This window comes from Neofelis nebulosa, chromosome 7 (genome assembly GCF_028018385.1).
Source record: "Neofelis nebulosa isolate mNeoNeb1 chromosome 7, mNeoNeb1.pri, whole genome shotgun sequence".
NCBI classification, from domain to species: Eukaryota; Metazoa; Chordata; class Mammalia; order Carnivora; family Felidae; genus Neofelis; species Neofelis nebulosa.
The window spans coordinates 68519606-68543191 of record NC_080788.1 but is presented as its reverse complement, the minus strand read 5'-3'; the positions used below and the strand labels follow the sequence as shown (position 1 = coordinate 68543191).

Here is a 23586-nt window from a genome sequence, read left to right as displayed (position 1 = left end):
AGACCTGCTCTTAAAAATGGTAAGAGTTTTTCAGACCGAAAGGAAGTGACATCAGAGAAAACTTAAAAATATCAGGGATGAAGGATAAACAGCAAATTTGTAACAGCCTATTCATTTTTCTCTAGAGTTTTTAAAATATGTTTGCTTTTCTAACATTGCCTGACGGTATTTTCAATGTATGTATGTGTAATACACATAACAACTCTGACATAAAAGGGAAAAGGGAAAGGGACCTACATGGAGGTAAAGATCCTCTATTCAACTTAAGAGACAAAATACTGATTCTAAGTAGACTGTGAAAAACTAAATATTTATATTGTAATTCTCTAGAGCAGCCACTAAGAAAAATCTGTGTAAGAGATACAAAAGAACACAATAGATAAATTAAAATGAAACACTAAAACTATCTAACCCAAAAGAAAGTTTAAAAAAAAAAAAAAGAGGAACAGGAACACAAAACAAAGGAAATAAAATAAATAATAAAGTGGTAGGTCTAAATCCAAACATATCAACTACATTTAATGTAAATGGTCTAAACACACTGATTAAAACACAGAGACTATCAGAATGAAGAAAATAACATAGCCCAACTACATGCTGTTTACAAGAAACTCACTTCAAATATAATATGTAGGTTAGAAACAAAATATGAGAAAAGGTGTATCATGTGAACACTAATCAAAAAACTGAAGTTGCTATATTAATATCAAAGTATATTTCAGGACAAAAAAAATTACCAGTGATTAAGAAAAACATTACATAATAAGAAATGCATCAATTCACCAAGAAGATATGATAACGTATATGTACCTATCCATAAAGCTTTAAAAAACATGAAGCAAAAACTGAATGAATTGAAAGGAGAAATGGATAAATATGTAATTGTAGTTGGAGACTTCAATAATCCTCTTTCAGTAATCAACAGAAATAGTAGGTGGAATATCAGTAAGTACAGAGAAATACTGAATCAAATGAATCTGACATATGTAGGACACTGCCCCCCAAAACAATAGAATAAACACTCATTTCAAGTGCACATGAAATATTCACCAAGACAGATCATATCCTGGGCCACAAAACAAACTTGAGCAAATTAAAAAAACAAAAAATTGAAATCACACAACATATTTTCTCTGAACATAAAGGACTCAGAACAGAAATTAGTAAGTGGAACATAACAGGAAAATCTCTAAATACTTGGAAATTAAAGATAGTTTTAAATCAGTTGTCAGTAGGCTTCTTCTGTAAAGGGCCAGCAGTAAACATTTCAGGCTTTGCCGGCCATACAATCTCTGCTGCAAGTATTTAAACTCTGCCGTTACAGCACAAAGCTGGACAGAGGCAATACGTAACCAAACAGGCATAGCTATATTCCAATAAAACTTTATTTATGAACACTGAAATAAGTAGAAGGCAAAATGTCCATATGCAAACAATGCCACAATTACTTATGAACACTTAAATTCAGTTGTGTTTTTGTGCTTCAAATACACTCTACACATTTGATGCTTATCTTATCCAAATCCACGTAAAAACATGTGGAACAATGCCTTTCTTACCATAGTTAGCCCAGGCTGCATTCCAGCACGGATGGCCTCTATCTGTGTGTGAGTGAACTGAATTGTATTACTACAAATAAGAGTAAATAAAAAGTTGGTTAAAAATACAGATGAACAACATTTAGTAAAAATTAGACAATAACCAGAAGTCCAAACGTCTGCTCTATATATGCCCCTGTTCTCCCAATCTCTTCTTTTCCTCACCCCAGCCCTTCAAGTGAGTGAGTGTGTGTGTTGGAGGGGGGTAGGGTGGGTAGGTGGGTGTGCATGTATGCGGTAAAGAAAAAAAAATAACAGATCTATTCTCTTAACAAATTTTAACTGCATACTACAGTATCGTTAACTACAAGCACAATGTTGGATAGCAAATCTCGTACTTTTACATCTTACATGACTGAACCAGTCTCTTCTAAATGATTTCCTTCACCCCTACCCCTCTACAGACCAATTGAAACTGAGTGAATCTTACAGAAAGAAAAGACTACAGTTATTTTTCAATACACTTAGCCCAACCAATATCTCACTTGGAATGTCAAAGTTCCAATTCCCAATGTAATACCAAATATAATGCCAGTTTAATAGTCCTGGCAAACATGCATGAGGGTAGCTGCTACATATAGCACATGGCCATGAAGTAAGAACACTGTGCTCAAATTAAGGTAGCCCTCTAACATTTATTGTTCATAGGACCTGAAAATGTTTCTTTTGGAAATATGACTACAGAACGGCCAAAAATGTCTGAGCTATCTAGCTGACAGAATACAAGGAAAGAGGGTACAGAAACCTAAGTTTCCTGGGATTTTTAAAGGATAAGTAAATTTTTAAACATTATTAATACAAAATAGCAAACTATTATTCATTATTACAATTAACATAGATAGTAAAATTACCGTTTGGGTTGGTTATAAGGATAAGGGCCCCTATTGGGAATGACATGAGGTTCAACAATTAAGTTTTTTGCCTCTTCGGAGTCTTCATCTTCACCATCTGTATCTTTCCTTTTCTTTCCTTTTCCACTCCTTACTGGAAAGGTTATCCTACAAGACCAAAATGTTTGTTCATTTTTACAATTAACAATTTACCAAGCACCTACCTTGTGCATGACATTGTATAGAGGATAATCAGATCAGAAAGAAACACTTATGGCTTAACGGAACTCACTATCCGTACACACATTCTGAAAAGAGCAGACATACAAGCACTAAAATGTGTGTTCATGGAGTTCAGATAAGAAGAAGTCAGCTGAACAAGGGAGAATCAAAGAAGCAGGATTTACATACTTATGTCCATGCACTGTAAGTGCTTTACACATTGTCCCTCCTTAAATCAGAAAAGGCTTCATGGGAGGGATGGCATCAAAGATGAGTTTCAAAGAACTTAGACATATAAACATGGGAGAGAAGCTAGTCTAGGAAGAAGTAAGACTATATACAGGTTCAAGTACAAGTGGCCAGTTTTGTCAGAATGGATACAATAGAGAAAACTAGACAGACAAGTTGGAGCCCTCTTATAACACTGTGGAATATCAAGCCTTTAAGGCAGATATACCAGTAAGGGTTAATACTTTCAATCTCGAAGTAAAAGCTTTAGCTTTCCATGAAAGACTGGGGGTGGAGAGGGGCATGCGGGGCAGAGTTCTTAGCTTGGGGTCAGGGATACCTCAGGAGGTGACTCTCCCTAGGCACCTGGGGAAATCAACAAATACCTTAAAATTAAACTAAAAAAACTAATTCTCTGTGTGTACCTTTTCCACACAAGAGAATTCAGGGAAGAGTGAGGAGTTGCATCAGGTTCTTTCTTCCATTTCTAGTCACAATTTAAAACCAAAGCTCCTTTAACATTACATACAACTATATTGAGAATATTTAAATTTTGTGGAGTAAGAAAGCTTAAAAGAAAAACAATTTTTCCCTGAAAAAACAAAAGAAAGTTCAATATCCCATGGGTATGTCCATTAATTAGGAAACATACCAGATTATGCATAATTTGCAAAGACATATTTTTTTTAATGTTTATTTATTTTGAGAGAGAGTGGGAGAGAAAAAGAGGGAACATACTGGCGTGAGTAGGGGAGAATCAGAGAGAGAATCCAAAGCAGGCTCCGCACTGTCAGCACAGATCCTGACGCGGGGCTCCATCTCACGAACTGTGAGATCATGACCTAAGCTGAAATCAAGAGCCACACGCCCAACTGACTGAGCCACCCAGGTGCCCCATGTTTCTTCAGTCAAATGCTATGAATATGTTTATACAATACTCTTCAGACAACAAGCATTTACTGATCCCTTACTAGATGTGAGGCTACTTTTATTATGGGCTTAAAATAGTTGCTGTACTAAGAATGAGAAACAAGTCAAATAAAATAAATGTATCCCTGTCACTACATGGTGAAGGTAGAGTGCCCAAACAAAATCAAGACAGTCAAAACGTTAGCTGCAGTCTGATGGCCTGAGGGTGGCTACCGAAAGCCTGAAAGGAATATATCCAGTGCTGACATTACCTGAAAGGCGGGATCTGCAGAGCTGGGTCATCCACAGTTACTTTGACATTATGACCGGGAAAGCTGCTTTTTAAATGGTCAATGGAAAGAAACGTATCATTGAAATCAAGAGTGGCAATCTGATTGGGCATTTTTGAATAATGTGCACTACTTGGATCCCCATAACCTAAAATGATGTCATGCAGCCAGTCAGGTACCACGCAATCAGTATTCATCAGGTTCCGAATGGTCTCCAGCACAGCCTGTCAGTGAAAGGAGAGAAAAGAGTTGTGTCAAGAAGACATCCCAAACATTTGCACTCCAGTGGAATGCAGAGCCGGCTGCACTAATCCAGAATTCCCGAGTGTTTCAAGGCAAGAAGCTATTTTCTGCTGACAGGTGCTTGGCTAGACTGAATCAACAGCTATATTTTCAGCTGATACCATACACTGAGTTAAACAAAAGACCAAACTTAGCAAGAACAGTTTATCCGTTAGGAGTTCATTTAGACAGAATGTCATAAATGAGTTTACCACTTGACTCCTGCTGGACATAATGAAAATCTGATCAAGACTATACAACAGCAAGAAAACATTATAGAACAAACCCTTAAAGCGGACGCTTCCTCTTGGAAACTCCTGGAGCTTTCTCCTCTTTATATTCTATAGTTCCTCAGTGCTAAGACAACACACAACCAGAAGCATATCAACATATGCCTCAATTGTGAAACATACCATAATTTAAATATATTAAAATTAACACTGTTAGAAGAAATAAGAAATAAAAAGGAAAGCAGACAAATGGTAAAAATGAAATGTCAAAATTTCAAAATGGAAGAAACATTCTACAATAAAAAGTCATTATGGTAGTTAACATATACATGGTCAAGGCAAACTCTTAGACTTTCCAATAATTACTTTGACACAGCGATCTATCTCACATATGAAAGTCAGAAGGCTAGGCTATTAATTTCAAGGAATAAAATAACCAAACCAACCATTTTTATATCATAAATGCTAAATACTCCAACAGGATAACAAAGTAACAGGATGGCATACGTTAATCACACTCTCATCACATCACCTTGTTTTATTTTCTTGTACTAATCACTACCTGAAATTCTCTTTTCACGTATGTAGTTATCTGTTTGTCATCTGTCTAATCCCCACTAGAAATATCACTTCCATGAGAGCAGGGATCTAGGAAATTTGACCATGAGATGGGTAAAGACACTGGATGGACAGATGAATGAGTACGTTCACATAATGATGGATAAAATGAGAGCTCTACTCTCTCAGAAAATTAAAATTTTAGTAGGGAGATAAAATATGTTCTTAGCAATGACACTACACAGCAGAATATGGCAAATGGTAAAGAATATTCCAAAATACAATGGGAACACAGTTCCGAGTAGGTGAGAGATGCATGGAGGGGAGACTTTTGACCTTAGGCAAGGTTTCATGGAGGAAGGTGGCATTTCAATTTAGCTCAAAGTAAAGGATCTGTGAAGGAGCTTTGGTTTATTTCATCATTAATGGAAAGTCACAGAAATGTTTTGAGAAGCAGAGTGAAATGGTCAGCGGAAACACATGAAAAACAGGTGACTGACGAGGAGAACAAAGGTAGGGCAGAGTAAGCTATGTAGTGCAACTATTCAGGCAAGAAATAAAATATCCAGGTCAGAACAGGCTGTATGGACTGGAAAAGAGAGAAGGAAATAAGGGATGCTGCCCAGGTATGTAACAAAACACCAAACACAGCAAAAGAGCATTCGTCCTTTCCCAAACACAGGTTGAGTTAATCACTGCCCATTTCTTGGATAGGAACCTGAATGCCTTTTGATCTTCCATGATACTTTCTGGTTGTTGTTGAAGTTTATTTTTATTTTTTTAGTAATCTCTACACTCAATGTGGGGCTCAAACTCACGACCCTGAGATCAAGAGTCACGTGCTCTTTCAACTGAGCCAGGCAGGCACTACTTCCATGGCACTTTTACCTGCATCCTTCTTATGACTTTTGGTACCTTTAAACACTTCAACTTAGTTATCTGTATTTTTAACTTCCCTTATTGGTAGTCTAAACTCTCTAAAAGTATAAGCTGTGTCTTACTCATCTTTACTGACTCCATATAACTCAGGACAATGCCAGACACACAGTGGGCATTAAATAAACCGGTCAAATGAATGAACACAAGGAACTTTTTTTCTTTTCTTTTTTTTTTTTTTAATTTTTTTTTTTTTATTATCGTTTTTTATTTATTTTTGGGACAGAGAGAGACAGAGCATGAACGGGGGAGGGGCAGAGAGAGAGGGAGACACAGAATCGGAAACAGGCTCCAGGCTCCGAGCCATCGGCCCAGAGCCTGACGCGGGGCTCGAACTCACAGACCGCGAGATCATGACCTGGCTGAAGTTGGGCGCTTAACCGACTGCGCCACCCAGGCGCCCCTTTTTTTTTTCATTTTTAGTACAGTGACTGAAATCCGGTCATTACTGAGAAACAGAGACCCTGCCCTCATAGACCTGCATTCTAATGGTGAAGTCAGATAAATAACAAATATATAACCAGCAGGTATAATAAAAGCTATGAGGAAAGATACAGATAATTGGATTAAGACTGATGAGAAGGGGGGATGCCACTTTCGGTGGGGGTTTCCCGAAAAAGCTCCCTCAGGAGGTAACATCTAAGCAGAGCTGCCCACACAAAGTGAGGGAGCGAAGCACGTAAATCCCTGGGAGGAAGACTGTGTTGGTAGAGGGAACACCATGTAAAAAAGGTATGGGTTATTGAATAATAGCAAAAAGGTCAGTGAGGCTGGCATGGACTGAATCAGAGATAGGTGTTAGAAAATGATGTTGGGAGAGGTGGCCAGAGGACAGATAATGAAGGGGCCTCTTGGATTATGGTGGTAACTTTCTACTGTGATGGCAAACCATTAAAAAGAGCTGAACAGGGGTACCAGGGCATAATTTGCATTCGGTCGCTATGTGGAGAATAGCGTAAGGGGAGGGGCGGTCAAGAATGGAAGCAGGGATGTGAGCGATGAAGGTATCTTCAACGTGGCATCAGTGGAGGTGGTGAGCTAATCAAACTGACTGATGGACTGGATGTGCAGTGGGAGACAAAAAGGAATCAAGAGTACTTCCACTGTTTCGTCTTCAACAACAGGGCTAAATGGAGAATAGATTCCTTCATATGTGAGGTCTTCTTTTTATAATCATAAGAAAAGGAAAAAAAAAAAGATGATAAAGCGATAACGTAGAAGCACTGTTTTGGGGGAGAGAATGAAGAAAGGCACTTGTGCCGAAGCTAGCATTACCAAATGCTAAAAATCGCTCAACGTTTACGTTTTGTAATACACTTTGCAATAATAAAGAATCTTCTTTTATCAAAACTCCTTGTCTCCATTAAGTTATGAAAGTAAAATTCTCCAGCCACTAAACCTTTCTTTTCCTGCTAATGAGTAAACAATGAACATGTTTTATCACAGCAATTCAGAGCCCTGAGGTATCACATCTGTATTTGTAAAGTGATTTGGAAGTACGCTTACTTTTGATTTAAAAAAGAACTCCCAGTAAATACATAAACAAGCAGTTTCTTTACCTCATACTGGCCATACTGAGTATCTAATATACCAACAGCAAGGAAGGAGTCTGACCTGGCTTAATTTATATTTTAAGTTTCTACACTCATCAAAAGACAACATAGATTTAGTAAATAAATTTTCTTAAGTTTTTATATTTAGTCTATAGGGAAAAATTTAAAAGAATTGTTTAGAATCAAAAGCAGTTGATCATTTTCTTAACGAATCATTTTTACCTCATATCTATGTATTTACGTTTTAGAAGTTATTCAAATTAAACATAGTACTACTTTTAGTTACACACAGCTTAAAAACTACCTTAAAGTTATTTTCCTTTGGCTTTCTCCTCATTATGATATTGAAAGTTTCATACACATCTTCTGCTCCATTTTGTATAGTATTGGTCATATCTTGTTGATACTGGTTTGGATCCAAAAACACTCTAAATGTCCTTGACTCTCCTCTAAGATTGGGTCTTGGCTCAGGTCCTAGACATTTTGAAAAGATTTGGTAAATGAAATACACACTTTTCAAGTATCAAAGTAAGTCAGCAGTATTCCTTTTCTAGAAATGATGAGTAAACTGTCCAGAGTTAACTCCAGTCATTCCCCTGAGTAGATGCTACGAAGCTGAAAATATTTCCTCCTTTCCTTAAATTCTTGCTATTTCTTTTCCCAGAATAGTCACATAATGTTTATGATGCAATGCCACGGACTGCAGTTATCTATGTCCTCAAACAAAATAAGAGCCCTAGAAGTCAAACAACTTTGTCAGTCACTCATAGCTCCTACCACCGCCTTACTTGGCTGATCACTTTTGTCATCCACATACCATTCCTAACATCACCAGTGTGAAAGGAAATTTCCTTTCTTTTTGTCTTAGACCTCTAACTCTGGTCCCGATATGTGGCCTTATGTTTATTCCACCTTTCCCATTTTCTTTTATTGTAGTAATAAGATTAGTTTAATTATCAGCACTTTTGAGCAATGGTGCAATCTTAAAATCACAGGTGGTAGAGGTTAATTCTAGTTCTGAGAGAAGTTTAGTAAACAAATTGGAAAGTAAGCACTGGACACAGATGCATATATAATCTAACAGCTGTACCAAGTCAAGACAACGTAAGAAAGAATTTCAAAGAAAAATCAATGATAATCAATGAGAGAATTTCAAAGAAAAATCAATCTAAGAAATCAAAGAGCTGACTAACCCTGTAAGATGGTATTTCTAAATGGGTAATGTCTGCATCTTAGGTATGACAATTCCTTAGACAAGGCAGTTCTGTTTAGATGTTTAGCATCCCGAGCCCCCATCTGTCGAATGCCAATAGCTCACCCTCCCCAACCCTACCCCGGTCATATGACAATATAAATAGCACCATACATTTCAAAATACAGGGTAGTATTAATCCCAACTGAGAGCCACTGCTACAATGAATCAAAACAATAAAACTTAAAACACTAGGCAAATATGTCATAAGAGGTGTTTAGAGGTTTTAAAAAGCAATACTGCAAAGTATTACAAAAATTTTAAATAAAGGTAACTTCAAAAGATCCTGTCCTTTCCAATATCTAATAAAAAGTTTAGAAACCATATTATTATTTCTAAAACTGGGTAGTAGGTAACTTACACATATTTTATACATAATCCTTTTGTGATGACTTATTATGTAAAACAACTAAAAAATATTACTTAAGATGCAAAAAGGAAAAAAGGTGAAGAATTTTATCATTATGTACACACTCTCTTTCAAAAATATAGATCACCATACCGTCTTCAATGACACGCCCTTTATCATCTAGCATGCCCTGGATTTCACAGCCTCTGACATAAACCAGGCCAATCTGCTCAATAAAAGGTCTCCTCCGGTCAAACTTGGTACCATACGGTTTTGTGGGACGCACGGTAATTAAAAAACAGACATCATGCTTACGAAGACCTGGTAAAACATAAAGATGCTTTCACTTACTAGAATGTTCTTGTTTTCAGTCTTTTGTTGGCAAATTCTCATCCTCTTATCTTTGGAACAGAGATATAAGAAACATTTAAAATACCAGATGCGATCGATGATTATATTTGCATTATAATATAATTACGGGTTTTTTCCTATCATCTTTAATACTCAATGTCTGACAGCAATAATTAAATGAAAATTTCTTTTATATTAAAATTAGAAACTTTTATGCCATGAATACATTACCGAATAAGCCCTCCAAGTCATGTTATAGCTCCAAAATTGGATGCTCGTCATCATTCTTATTTTTAACATTCTTAATAAGTAACCAAAAATATGGCTGGCATATAGTCCATCTATGTCATATTCAGCAGGTTTCTAACATCGGTTTAAACTATCCATCACTGCCATTCCAACAACAGTTCAACTGCACTCCCCGAAAGAGGTCAATTCAAGAATAATTTAACAAGGCATAAAAGCATTGTTTATAGATGCCATCCTGAGAACATGTTGAATATATAGTTTCATTTGGCAAATACTTAACATTTTTAAAGATAAATGTCAAGAAATAGGAAACTTGTGCCAAAGTCCATAGCTTCTTAATAATTACATCAAATACTAGACTCAACTGGATCCCCCGCTCTATTAAAAGGAGACACATGGGAACACAAGGGACGCAAAATTAGATCTCATATCATGTAATGTCACACCACTTAATCTTCATTTCTTTCCTGATTCGTTCTGTTAGCCAATGTAGGACGTAAATGCAAACTTAAATGGTCTGCTTGCTTATAATCTTGGTAATATGATCTACAACTAAATCAAATCAGCAATTTCAGTCAGTGCGTGGTTAACAGTACTGGGACCATTCTGGTTTGTTTTAATATGGAGTGGGGTTTACGTGTGCTAGAAACAATTCTGATTCTGATAATAACTTCATTGCTTATTTCCCAACAAATTCTATGTAAAGAAGCAGGAGAAGTGATGAGAAGGGGAACTATTCTACTATCTGAGTTGTACTGCCTTTAGGATTTCTGATCTGCACAACTCATTACAACTTCTAAGTCTTAGAGTCAAAGTGGCCCTGAGAAGTAATTAGGTCCAGGGCACCTGGGTGGCTCAGTCGGTTGAGCGTCTGACTTCGGCTCAGGTCATGATCTCACGGCTCTTGAGTTTGAGCCCGGCGTCGGGCTCTGTGCTGACAGCTTGGAGCCTGGGAGCCTGCTTCGGATTCTGTGTCTCCCTCTCTCTCTGCCCCTAACCCACTCGCATTCTGTCTCTGTGTCTCTCAAAAATAAACAAACATTAAAAAAAAAAAAAATTAAAAAACAAAAAGAAGTAATTAGGTCCCCACCAATGTCACTTTTTGGCACCACTGATGGATGACCGCCTATTCCCTGCTAAAGCAGATCATTTTACTGTGGGACATCTCATATCTACATAAAAAACAAACAAACAAAAAACAACTTAGATAACAGCTCAACTATCTTTCTCCTTCAACCATCTGTATGTACCTACTCTGTCCTGGCTGTGCCCTCTAGAGCAGAATCCAGCATTCCTGTTTCATAATTCAGTTTCCTTAATTTTAAATGGGGTATTTAAGGGCCTGAGCTTCATACCTTTTTGAAGGAACAAGAAGAATGCTTTATATATTCAACTTAAACTCTTCAAAACTATCCTGTTCCTACAGGACAATATTCATTAGTACTTATAGAACTCCCCTCTGATTTTTTGCCTCCATTTTCTATTTAGTTAATCCATCTGTGATCAACACAGGGCCTGAATTTTGGCTCTGGCCTCCCAGGAAACACTTTTCTCCCCACCATGCCGCATAATAGGAAAATGAATATACTGTTCTATAGTACCCTACTGTTCCCTATCTTGTTCATCAAAATTGACCCATTAGATTTCTCATTCCATCAGAGGCCTGATGAAAGAATGAAAGAGAAAAAAAAAAAAAAAAGACTATTTAACGTCCTTCTGATAGAAGCCTCCAAAGTAATAAAGGAAAGTAGTTTAGGTAACTGTGTAAAACAGTGTTTATTTTAATACCTCCTTAAGCGTCAAAGGTATTAAGTATAAAACCTTCTCCAGCAACTTAATGCCTTTCTTAAGGTTCAGCAACAATAAAGGTGTACATTATTCTAGATGTGTGATGCACTAGATTAGATTGGAACTCTTTTGAAGGATACAGGAGTCACAAAAACAATCTGTTACAACTATACCCACTACAGTGGCCATCTGTTAAGCATCTGGCCAGCTTTGCTGCTGAATTCCTTCAGAATTGCTGGATAAACATATCATATAGTCCCTAAGGTTATAAACAGCTATGTTGGGAGTAGTAATTTCTGAAAACTGATCCATTAAGGGACTATCCTTTTCCTTCTGGCATGCCAAGAAGGTGGATGGAGATGAAATCTGCCAGCTACTGTTTCTCACAACAGGACAGCAAGCAAGAGCTCTCATAGACAGCTGGGGGAAAAACATAAAAGTGCCACTTAAAAATTAGTTCACGTGCCATTTATGGTACAGGTGTTATTAATGTTTTAACTCTTTATTTGTCTTACTAACTACGAACATATTTGCTTCTACATAAAATTCACAGTGACACGGAACTCCTATTCCTAAAATCTTGCCTAGGAAAGAGCAGGGGAAATAAGTCATTCAGTTTCTCTGCATCTATTATCGATCCTTGAATACATTTAATACCACTAATTCTTTATCTGACTTCCTCCCTTTGGTGCAAATAAACCATTATTTCTCTCTGAGTTGTTTTCCCAGATCCCCTTAGAACTGCTTTTGAGTTTGTCTAATTTTGATATTGTGTCTTTATTTTCCACCAACCATATACATCCCTATTCTCTTCACTCTGGCTGCTTTATCTCTTAAAAATACCAATTTTCCATAACAACTCTGCATGTGTACAAGTTATACATGGGCTGTCCCCCCCTTCTTTAGCAAACAGTAATATTTTAATTCTTTTTATACCAATCCTACAAATTCATAAATATCATCTTACTATATGTGACGTTTATTTTTTAAATTTTTTTTTTTCAACGTTTTTTATTTATTTTTGGGACAGACAGAGACAGAGCATGAACGGGGGAGGGGCAGAGAGAGAGGGAGACACAGAATCGGAAACAGGCTCCAGGCTCCGAGCCATCAGCCCAGAGCCTGACGCGGGGCTCGAACTCACGGACCGCGAGATCGTGACCTGGCTGAAGTCGGACGCTTAACCGACTGCGCCACCCAGGCGCCCCATTATATGTGACGTTTAAAGAGCTCTCATCTCAGCTTCGCAAACAGCAATTTTCAAAATACTGTGATATGTATGCTCTTTTATGCTTTTTATTAAAGTATTGAGACATTTAATGATTCTTATATGATCCTTGTTATTTTTACTACTAATGAATATAAAGACAATGTTTAGAAGGGTAATATTTAGTGCAAGTGTTTTGCCAATTTTCTAAGTGAAAATCTATAAACTATAAAGGCAAAAGGTAGCTTTACTTTTTGAAATAGAGAATTACCTTCCCATTCATCTTTGATATGGTCTCTGACATTCAGATTGATGGTAACATCCGCACGAACTCGGGTTGGCCAGTTTTCACCTATGTTGGGCTTGGCAACCTCAACCACAGTGAAAGCGACAATAGGCTGGGCCATTCGTGCCCAGCCACCAAACACTACACCACCATACTCAGACTGCCTGAAAACCAAAAAAGTGCATGATTACTCAAACAAAAAAGGACTTTTCCCCAACTTTGGGACAAGTACAATTAGTAAGGAGGAATACATGTTTAGCTCCTAACTAAGCCCTGACATTAGTAACTCTTACTAATAAACTTAAAAACAAAAAAACAAAAAACAAAAACCAAGTCCCAATATATAAGGAATATATTCAACAGTATGAATTGGCAAACATGGTCCAGTAAAGAAAGGGACAAAGGAGGAGTAGCCTACACACACCCAGGAAAAAAAGGTAACTATATACATAAGAGCAGAGCCATGCTGTCAAAGAATAATCTATTATAATGATAGAATAACCTAGATTATAATAATAATCTAGCATAGTTAGCTTTAGTTTATATTCTTATCCTCTTCCTCTTTTCATCAAGATAGTCACAACTATTTCCATTTTATGTATAGGTATTTCTATAAGCTGTTTTAGAACAAGCTAGAATTTTAAAAATTAAAACCAAACCAACAAACGATTAATATCTATGCAAATGCTTGCTTTAGGGCGTAATAGTTAAATCATTTAAAAGATGCTGCCATGAATTAGGGGTACAAATAAGCTAGTTGTAATAATCAGAATCAGTAACATTCAAATACCCATTATTTCTTCTTAGTCTAAGTAGTGCTTTAAATTTTACATTAACTAGTATATCTGGGAAATCTGTAACATAAATTCTGTAGCCACACTCCCAAATTGGAAAGCACTGCCAAAAATAACATGCTTACACAGATAAAGAAAAGCTATATTCCATGTAAAGTCTTTGTGTTATAAGAAAAAACCTACACATTTTGTAATATCAAAGAGTAAAACTAATTAAAAACAAATGTTCTGCATCCAGTGACTTGCTTAGTACAATTTCTAAAAGGTAATAACTATCACCTCCTCCATTTTTTACAATTTTACTACAGTATTAGTTTATACACCATAAAATCCATTCACTGTAAATGCACACATTTCAATGATTTTTGGTAAATTTGCAGGGTTGTGCATCCATCACCACAATGTAATTTGAGAACATTTCCATCCTATGTATAAAAGATCCCTCTCATCTGACTACAGTCAATCCTGTTCCTACACCCAGGCAACCACTAATCTATTCTCCCCAACTTCTGCTTAGAAAATCTACCTGCAACATGAAGCATTAAAGAGGACAGATTTCTGCCTGTATGTTGCTCAGTGGTTTTAGCAGCCTGAAAACATGATCATTAGAACCATGCACTGAGTAAAAATGCCTCTCTTCTCCACCTTCAGCACACACGAGCAGAAAGAAGTCTGGCCTCTTTTTAGATCTCATCTTTTTCTTTTAATGTTTATTTATTTTGAGATGGGGTGGCGAGAAAGGGGGACAGAGGATCCAAAGCGGGCTCTATACTGACAGCAGCGAGCACAATGCAGGGCTTGAACTCACAAATGCAAGAATCATGACCTGAGCCACAATCGGAAACTCAAACAAATGAGCCACCCAGGTGCCCCTAGATCTCATCATTTTTATGAAAATCTAGAAAAGTTTATTATCACAAGTTAAAACTCTCAAAAATGATATTTTTCCTCCTTAGCAGAAAATAATGTAAGTTAAAAAAATTTCCTTTGTTAATAGACCAGAAGAACTCTAAGTATTTTTGGCTTATTTGACATTTAAGTAAAATATAAGTGAATTCTATTTGATAATCTGCTAATTAATAAATCCCTAGTTTGCAAAATAGCCAAAATTAGGTCCAGAATCTGAGCATATACACGCAAGGTAACCATAAACTGAAAGGAAGCTTCCGATCAAACACTCCCCCCGGGGGTCCAAACAATAGGCAATAATTTCAGCAAAGCTGTGGGCAGGGATGATCAGCCAGTGAGTATACAAATCTCACAGTGCTAGCCTGCCTACTGACTCAACTGATTATTAAGTCAAAAATACTTTATGTTGTGTTTTATAGTCTCACCCAGAATAACTTTTCACATAAGAATTAATTAAAAAATAGAAGTGTGTATAAAATAAAATGTGGAAGTGAAAAAAATAGATCATAATCACAGTGTCCATGTAGCTCTCTGTAATTAGTAAGGAGAGAAGCCTGGAAAATACCTGCATCAGTTCATATTCAAAAAGTGTTAAGCTTTGCATACAGAATGCAGCATAATTATATGTGCACACATGGTACGACTATAATAAAAATTCATTTTACAGAATTAATTTTACTAGTTTATGGTCACTTGTGGTATATAACTTACCCTCATCAATTTCATACTTAGAATGAAATAATAAATGAAGGACATAAAGTCATGTCTAAAACGCAAAACTAACCTCCACAAATCTAATGCACAGCTGGTTCCAAAAATTAGAATGAAAGTCTTTTCTTAGCTAATGGAATTCCAGACATGAGCTAGTAGGCAGGGAGTTTAAGCAGAAGACTTCATCAAATAATAAGCCCTACTCACAGGCCCCCAAATAAATCCTGATTTAGTCTCTTCAAGGTAATCTATGGATGGAGGGCCAAGGAAGACTTCCCAACGTTCCATTCCATGTGATGCTCAGCAATGCTCCTCATCTCTTGTCAGGTCCCTTAGAGAGGCTAACTGAGGTACTGGTGACAGCCACAAGAGCAGCTGGGGTAGCAGAAGACCCCTTTATTATAAGCTCCCAGGACTTAAACCGTCCTGCCCTAGTATAGGCCCGCTGGGTCAGCCCATACCCTCCCTCTTTACCCTTTTACTCATGTTCAACCTACTCTCCTCTACACTTCTTCCCTGTCGCCGAGAATGATGACCTCTCTCCCCTTATCTTATTTCCAGTCCCCCACCCCCAAGGATCCAGATACATATTTTATATTTTAGCACTTTTGATATACTCTAATCCACATTAGAGAATTTAGGGAATTTCTCAAAGAGTAAATTTACAGAAATCAGACAATTTCTCAAAGAATAAATATCATATTTTGGAGGGCATCTACAAGCCAGGTATACTATTTCTAAACACACTTATGAGGTTTCTGACAGAGGTATGTCACGGTTTGCATCTCTTCACTACAAATGGAACCAATTTACTAACCATGGCTTCATTCTGCTGACACTATCCTCGATGTCCTGCCTAATTTCGTAAGTTGATTCTAAGCGGAAGAGATTAAAGTTCCTTAGAAGGTAATCATGGAGAGTCAAAAATTGCAAATTCAACTTGGGAAGAGCAAGACAACCTGAAAAAGAAAACAACATCCACATCCAAATTATTCTCTTACTCAGACAGCTGTACTATGTATAAAGAAATGTACCACAAATTTGGTAGAGTCTAATTTAATGTTTAATATGCTGAAATACAGCATATTTGATAAGGTCCTATTTTTATTTTCACACAGAACTGAAACCAGGTTAAGAACTATCTATTAAGAACTGGAAAGGAAGAACAAATCTCATTAATACATATAACCACATACCAATAATTCATATACAAACAATCTTCTAAAAAATATTTGAAGATACTTAAAATTAATATAGTCTCAAGTAGTTTAGAAATTCTTCCTTTACTAATTTTTATTTGGCAAAGCTTGAAGTAATCAATGACCATAAACTAACCCCATGACAAATTTATCGCAGAACCTAATTAGTATGCTACAATGCATAAATCTATCTCCAGTGGTCATTACTGTGCTCTGAATCTTGTCTTTTGGCTAGACTTTAAGGATACGGCATTGGTTGTTATTCCTGGAGTTACTTCCATTCCCACTGTACCGAAGCAATAATGAACCTAATAGCAAAAAACATAAATAAAAAAATGGGGGGCACCTGAGTGGCTCAGTTGGTTAAGCGACCAACTTCAGCTCAGCTCATGATCTCACAGTTTGTGAGTTCGAGCCCTGCATCAGGCTCTGTGCTGACAGCTCAGAGCCTGGAGCCTGCTTCGGATTCTGTGTCTGTCTGCCTCTCTGTCTCTCTCACTCTACCCCTCCCCTTCCCCTGCTCATGCTCTCTCTGTCTCAAAAATAAATAAACATAAAAAAATTTCTTTTTTTATTTCACATCATTTATGTTCATAAATTCTGATTTATAATCTGACTCAGTATCTTTCAGGCCAGAGGCTAAGGGAAAGCATCTCTTTGAGAGCACAATCTTATTAAAAAAAAGAAAAAAAGAGTTAAAATGTCACCATTCTGCAACCGTCATTGAATTAACAAATCTAGCTGTTAAGCAGCAATGGCAGCTAACATCAGACCCACAAAAACAACCAGACATCATATGCCTCTGATGAAAGAATACAACACTACCAAGAATCTTGCCAGAGAGAAAACCTTAAGCCTGATCAAGCTTCTGCATTCAGATACCAATCTGTAAGAAAAATAAAGAGCAGAGGGACATACTCGGGTGTATACTGAGTAGTCACTAAAAAAAAGCTAGACTGTGGAACAAACAACTCAGGTTCTTCAAAACAAAAGGAAGGGATATGAGGTACTTGTAAAGTAAAAGACATTTAAAAAATGTGCACGATTAACTATCATATGTGGATGCACAATTCGGTGATAAAACTATGAAGAAATATATAGTGATTACTATGGAAGTGAAGACATGGTTACTTTCAAGTGGAGGCAGCAGCAGTAACTAGGAAGGAGCTTATAGGAGGGTTCTGGGATGGCTAACAAGGTGGTTATTTCTCTTATGACACTTAGTTAAGCTCTATATTTATTCTGTGTGGCTTTCTAGATCTGTGTTTATTAAAAAGGTCCAAAAAAGGGGCAAAAGATTTTACAAGAATTTTCTTTACAAATCTTACAATATATCTATTTTTATATCTGTCCCAATTTCTTCCTCTCCCTGGGAGCCAGAAGCAGTCTGTATCATGCAGTATTAGCTTTGATCTTTGCCTATTTATTATCAGCAGATGTTGAGCCCCCAAAACACAGGGCCATCCATGGTCACGAAAGAACAATGGCATGATATAGTCAAGGCTCTGAAAACAGCTTAATTACAGTGGCAACTAATATTGTTCTGAAATACTTTCTTGCTATGAAAGCTGAAAAGATTTAAATCCCTTTTCCTTTAAGTTCACCGGAACGAAAGAAGAGCAATACTTTCTATACCTGGCAAAATGTGTTTTATATGCTGACCAGTGTGACTGAGTAGCACCAAAAGGTACATGTATGACTAGGTCTATGTTTAAGAAAATATAAGCTATTTACTGCCAAACAAAGTATGAAGTGGTATCTGCTTTGTAGGAACTGATTAGAAAAGAGATGGCATACATCCATGGTCATAAATGCTTTTAGCATGAACAAACTGGAAAAAGTGAGAAAACAATGCACTGGCCATTGTAAGAATGAAAAAAATAAAAAATGAAGACTGCCTATTCTGAAATCTAGAAAAACTTTGGTGTGGGTTTACTAAAGTTACGGCTTTAGGACAGGACTCTGAAATATCCATTTTAAATAAATGTACCACTGGTGAGGTCTTTAAAACAGCTAAGCTTCTCATAATGATGCCATTGTTCAAAAAATTTCCTTAAAATTTTTTTTGAAATATGCCTTCAAAATATGTCACAATATACTTCAGCATATACTCAATTTTGGCGAATTCTCATCCTTAAAGGATGAACAAAAGCATTTAGGAACAAATCTGCTGAAATAGGTAAACAAACCAGGGAATACCATTTTCAATCAGACTAGGGGTTTATTATTAACTAATGACAATTTTTGGTGGTCATTAACTGGCTTAACAAGGAATTCAGAAGAACTTCTAAAAAGGCTTTGAAATAAAACACTACCAAACAAAACCTATTACAGTGACATAATGAAAGCTACACTTCTTATACTATTATGTTCCGTACAGTATTTTTATTGCTTATGGTCATATGTTATAAAGGACGACATATGTACATGACATAAAATATGTATACAGGTGCACATCTGAGGACATGCACATACACACATTAGGACATGGTTAAATTTAATAAAAATCCTTAATGCTAAGCATTCAAATACTGAATAGTTTCCAGCTTTAAAATGAACTTGAAGGTACCAGAATATTATCCTAATGTATGTAACAGACAGAAGTACTTTCAGTTACCTATGATAAATTCTAAATTAAATTTCATGGCACACCTGAATCCCGTGCTTCTCTGGCTTACCTTCCCCAGAATAGTATTCAGTTGGGACAATATTTTCATCCCAAATGATTTTCTCAGTTGGATACAAAGGCATCTGGTTCAACTGCTGAATCTGAGAAATTCGACGTTCGTGACGAGATACCTAGAAACAGGTTCATGTAGAAAGTCAGAAGCATCTTTTGTTAAAATGATTTATGGAGAAATTCACCATAAAGTTTGAAATGAGAAGTTTCATTTCTTTCAGTTATGGTAGTACTTAGAGGTTTTTCTTTCCTTTTTTCAATTTCTCCATAAATCAAAGATGAAAGAGGCACCCATTACGGTGAGCTTTGTAATCAGATGGATCTGAGTTCAACTCCCAGAACCTCTATGTATGAGCTACATAAAAACTGGGCAAGATACCTCAACTTCCCTGATTTTAGCAATCTTTCAGTAAAACAGATAAAATACCACCTACCTCTCAGGTTTCTTATGAAAATGAAATAGAATACTGTAAAATAGCATCAAGGTGCCTTGCACATGGCAGCACTTAGTATTCATCAATGTAAGAAAAAAATGGGAGCCCTAAGTCCTCGATTAAAGTTTTTATCCTTATACTAACTAAACAATATGGAAAATTTTGTTTATTAATAACCTGGTCTCAGCCTTCCTTGTAAAATGAGAGGTGGACTTGATGGCCTCTATGTAGATTTCCATTGTTAATATTATAGTAGTCCTCTATTTCAAACACAGAAATAAGCTTGTTCCCTAATTAATATGTTAAAATAATGATATATTTGAAAAATGTGTCATGTTCTCTTCAGTAGAGATAGTATTATTTTAGGAAAGAAGACAGTGTGATATCATCTAACCAATATGCATATTTCAACTTCTTCATCATTATTCAGATATTAGAAGAATCCAAAGCCTGAGGAAATCGTTTAGGAACAAGAGGAAATGAGAGATAACGCTGTAGCACTATAAATTTTTAAATTTTTAAAACCGTTTTCTTTTTGGCATAAATATTTCAATTTCAAAAATAAAATCTTAGCTCTAAGACTGTAAAAGGCATAAAATCAAGCCTTATGTTTAAACCTGTTTTCCATTAGAAAGATTCCTAAAGAAATCCTCATTTCTTTGTATAGTAAGGATTTATTAATAATCCCCAAACCTGACTTATGAGAAACGATTTTACATTGTCAGAAAATAGGACAAGGAATTTTTAGAAAGCACTTGGCACTCGGAAATAACGAAGAAGGCAAAGATGGTGACCCGAGACATACATTTCACACAAGTAAATATATCAATAAAAAAGTATTTTCCACACATGAATTAATTTAAAACTCCAGGAATTTCTCTCCAAATGGCACTGAAGCACCTGTCACCAGGCTTAAAACATCTGCTATAATGGTTTCTGGTAACTATTCCCAAAGTAGCATATCTTCTTCTCTACAGTAAGGAATTGTATTTTATACCCTATATTAAAAGCATTAGCTTGGAATATATGTCACAAAACTGTGCCCATTATGGCTCTATGTTAAAAGATGTATATATACTCTTACATAGTGTATGTCTGTAAAGTTATAAAAAACATACTAAAAACTACTCAAACTATAGCAGAGGAAGGAAGTCCTTTAGGATCTTTTCAATAGCAAACAGAAAACAAAAAATTAAAACAAGTTTTTTTTTTTTTTTTTTTTTTAACTCATGACACTAGCAAAAATTGGGATGACTCATAACACCCAATGCTGGTACAAGCTTAAGGAGATATACTCTAACACACTGTTGGTAGGAAATGCACCTCTTTGAGGATAATTTGGCTGCATCCTATCTTTTAAATAAGCACATGTTTTAATCAAATAATTTCACTTCTAGGTACCTCTCCTAAATGTCCCCACATAGGCACAAAGAGGCATGTGCCAGGATCACATCATTATTTTTAAGTGAACATTGCAAACAACTTAAATATTCATAGTGTAGACATAATTACTCATACATTTTATGAATGATTTTACTAAAGCTAAAAGTAAGGTATACTCCTTTCCCTCAAATTTTTCTGTGAGCCTTAAAACTGCACTTAAAAAAAAGAAAACCTTAAAAAAAAAAACCTTACCAAAAAAAAAGTATTAGTTTGAGAGATAAAGTCCACCACTTTCCAAAATGACTGAAAAATCCCTTAGAATTCTTAAACCACTAAGTCAGTGATAACTTATTTTCTTTAAACATTCCTGAGTTTTCTAATGATAAAGGTATATGTCAATACTCAAGGTACTTTAAATAACTTCTAAAATACACAGATAGACAGATATGAATACATATGTATTACCTGTGTGTATGTAACTGTGACCTCTAAAAGGCAGGAATGGTGTCAATTATCTATGCATTCCCCATTGCCTGAATCCAGAGCCTGACAAAGAAGCTGCTCATAAATGTCTGTATGCAATGAATTCATGCCATAAAGCAGTTGTGAGTGGTAAAGTCTTGAGAAAAGAAATCTAACAGATGAGAAAAGAAATCTGACAAAAACAAATGATGATGTAATTGTAAAATAGGTAGCAACGATCTACTTACCCTTTAGCCCTGGAAAAAAAGACATACCCAGGTCTTTAGGTATGATTCAAAATGGTAGGGAAAATTCAAAGAACATTAACATTTACCAGCAATTCTAGAAGAAATTCTTTATCAAAAGTTGTGTCTTCATTTTTTGGAAGAGTTGGTAACAAGCAGAGGTATGATGCCACCTGGTGGAGTGTATTTGAACTGCAGAATAAGGAATATTCAGATCAAGAGTATTCTATTAATTTAACCCTAGTTCATTTTTGAAACACCTAATTTTACAGATGGCTTAAAACATTTTACCTAGAAAATATAATCATACGATATAGCAGAAAATTAAAAAAAAATTACCAATGAAAGTTAATCCCCTTAATGTAGGCTCTCAAATTATCATCTGCCTACCCCTATGGTCCCTGAGACCCTTCTAGAAAGTATGCAAGAAAAATACTATTTTATATTAATACTAGGACATTATTTGTTTTTTTTCCACTGTCTTTCCCACACAGTGTAAAGCAATGGTGGGTAAACTGCTGACATAGGGTAAGGTGGTGGCACCAACCAGGACTGTAAGTAGCCATAGCATTCCTCACTACCCCATGCAGAGTAAAAAAAGTTAAGAATGCAATTAATGAAGCAGCAAAATTAATATATTAACTAAAATTAAATTAGTAATTAAAATTAATTATTAATATAATTAAATTTGGACTCTTGACTATGCTTTTAAAAAATTCTGTGTGACAGAATGGGATGCACACATTTTGCACACAATTTTTGCTTGAACGAACTGACAAACTATGGTTATTCAGACCTGAATAAATGGCAAAAAAATTTCAAATCTGAACAAACCAGTAACTTTAAGGAAAACAACTGACACTATTTGTTACCAAAGATAAAATTTGAACTGCCAAGTGAAAAACTGGAATTCTAGAAAACTTGCATTCACCACCGTGAGCTGAACAGCTTTCCATTACTTAAATACGTTTCATCACACTCCCCAAATTCCCTCACATACTCTATCCCAGTCCCTGGTAACCACTAGTCTGTTTTTGATCTCTACGACTTTGCTTTTTCTAGAAGGTCAAATAAATGGAATCATACATTATGTAGCCTTTGACACTGGTTGCTTTCATTTAGCATAACGCAACTAAAATGCACCCAGACTGCATGTCTGTAATCGGTTCCTTTTTATTGCTGAGTAGTATTCCAACATATGGGATGTAGCACAGCATGTGTATTCACTCACCAGTTGAAGGATATGTTTTTAAAAGGTAACTATAACTAAAGCCACTATATACATTTCCACACAGATTTTTGTGCAAACACAAATTTTCATTTCTCTTGGGTATATCTGTGAGAATACTAGATTATACAGTAAGTACATGTTTAACTTTACAGGAAACTGTCAAATTTTTGCGAACTTTGAATTCTTATCAGCCATGTATGAGAATCCAGCTGCTCCACATCCTTGTCATAAGTCAATACACTGCATGTTTTTTTTAAACAATTCTAATAGACATGTAATGGTATCTCATTATGATTTTAATATGCATTTCTCTAATGACTAATGATACTAAGCATCTTTCTGTGGCGTTACTGAAATGCATTATCTTTGGTGAAGTATCTGTTCAAATCTTGAGCTAAATTTTTTTTTATATATATTTGA

General features: G+C 36.0%; 1 protein-coding gene across 1 annotated transcript in view; it reads right to left on the bottom strand.

Moving 5' to 3' along the window:
* AQR (aquarius intron-binding spliceosomal factor) overlaps nucleotides 1–23586 on the bottom strand; it is a 98959-nt gene that overhangs the window by 31507 nt on the left and 43866 nt on the right. Inside the window, exons 15-23 of the mRNA XM_058738275.1 lie at nucleotides 22025–22127; nucleotides 19410–19530; nucleotides 16350–16491; nucleotides 13104–13282; nucleotides 9391–9558; nucleotides 7941–8110; nucleotides 4060–4301; nucleotides 2450–2596; nucleotides 1560–1629 (exon numbers count right to left, since the gene is read on the bottom strand). Of these exons, the coding sequence (XP_058594258.1) occupies nucleotides 1560–1629; nucleotides 2450–2596; nucleotides 4060–4301; nucleotides 7941–8110; nucleotides 9391–9558; nucleotides 13104–13282; nucleotides 16350–16491; nucleotides 19410–19530; nucleotides 22025–22127 (1342 nt within the window). The remainder of the gene's footprint in view (nucleotides 1–1559; nucleotides 1630–2449; nucleotides 2597–4059; nucleotides 4302–7940; nucleotides 8111–9390; nucleotides 9559–13103; nucleotides 13283–16349; nucleotides 16492–19409; nucleotides 19531–22024; nucleotides 22128–23586) is intronic.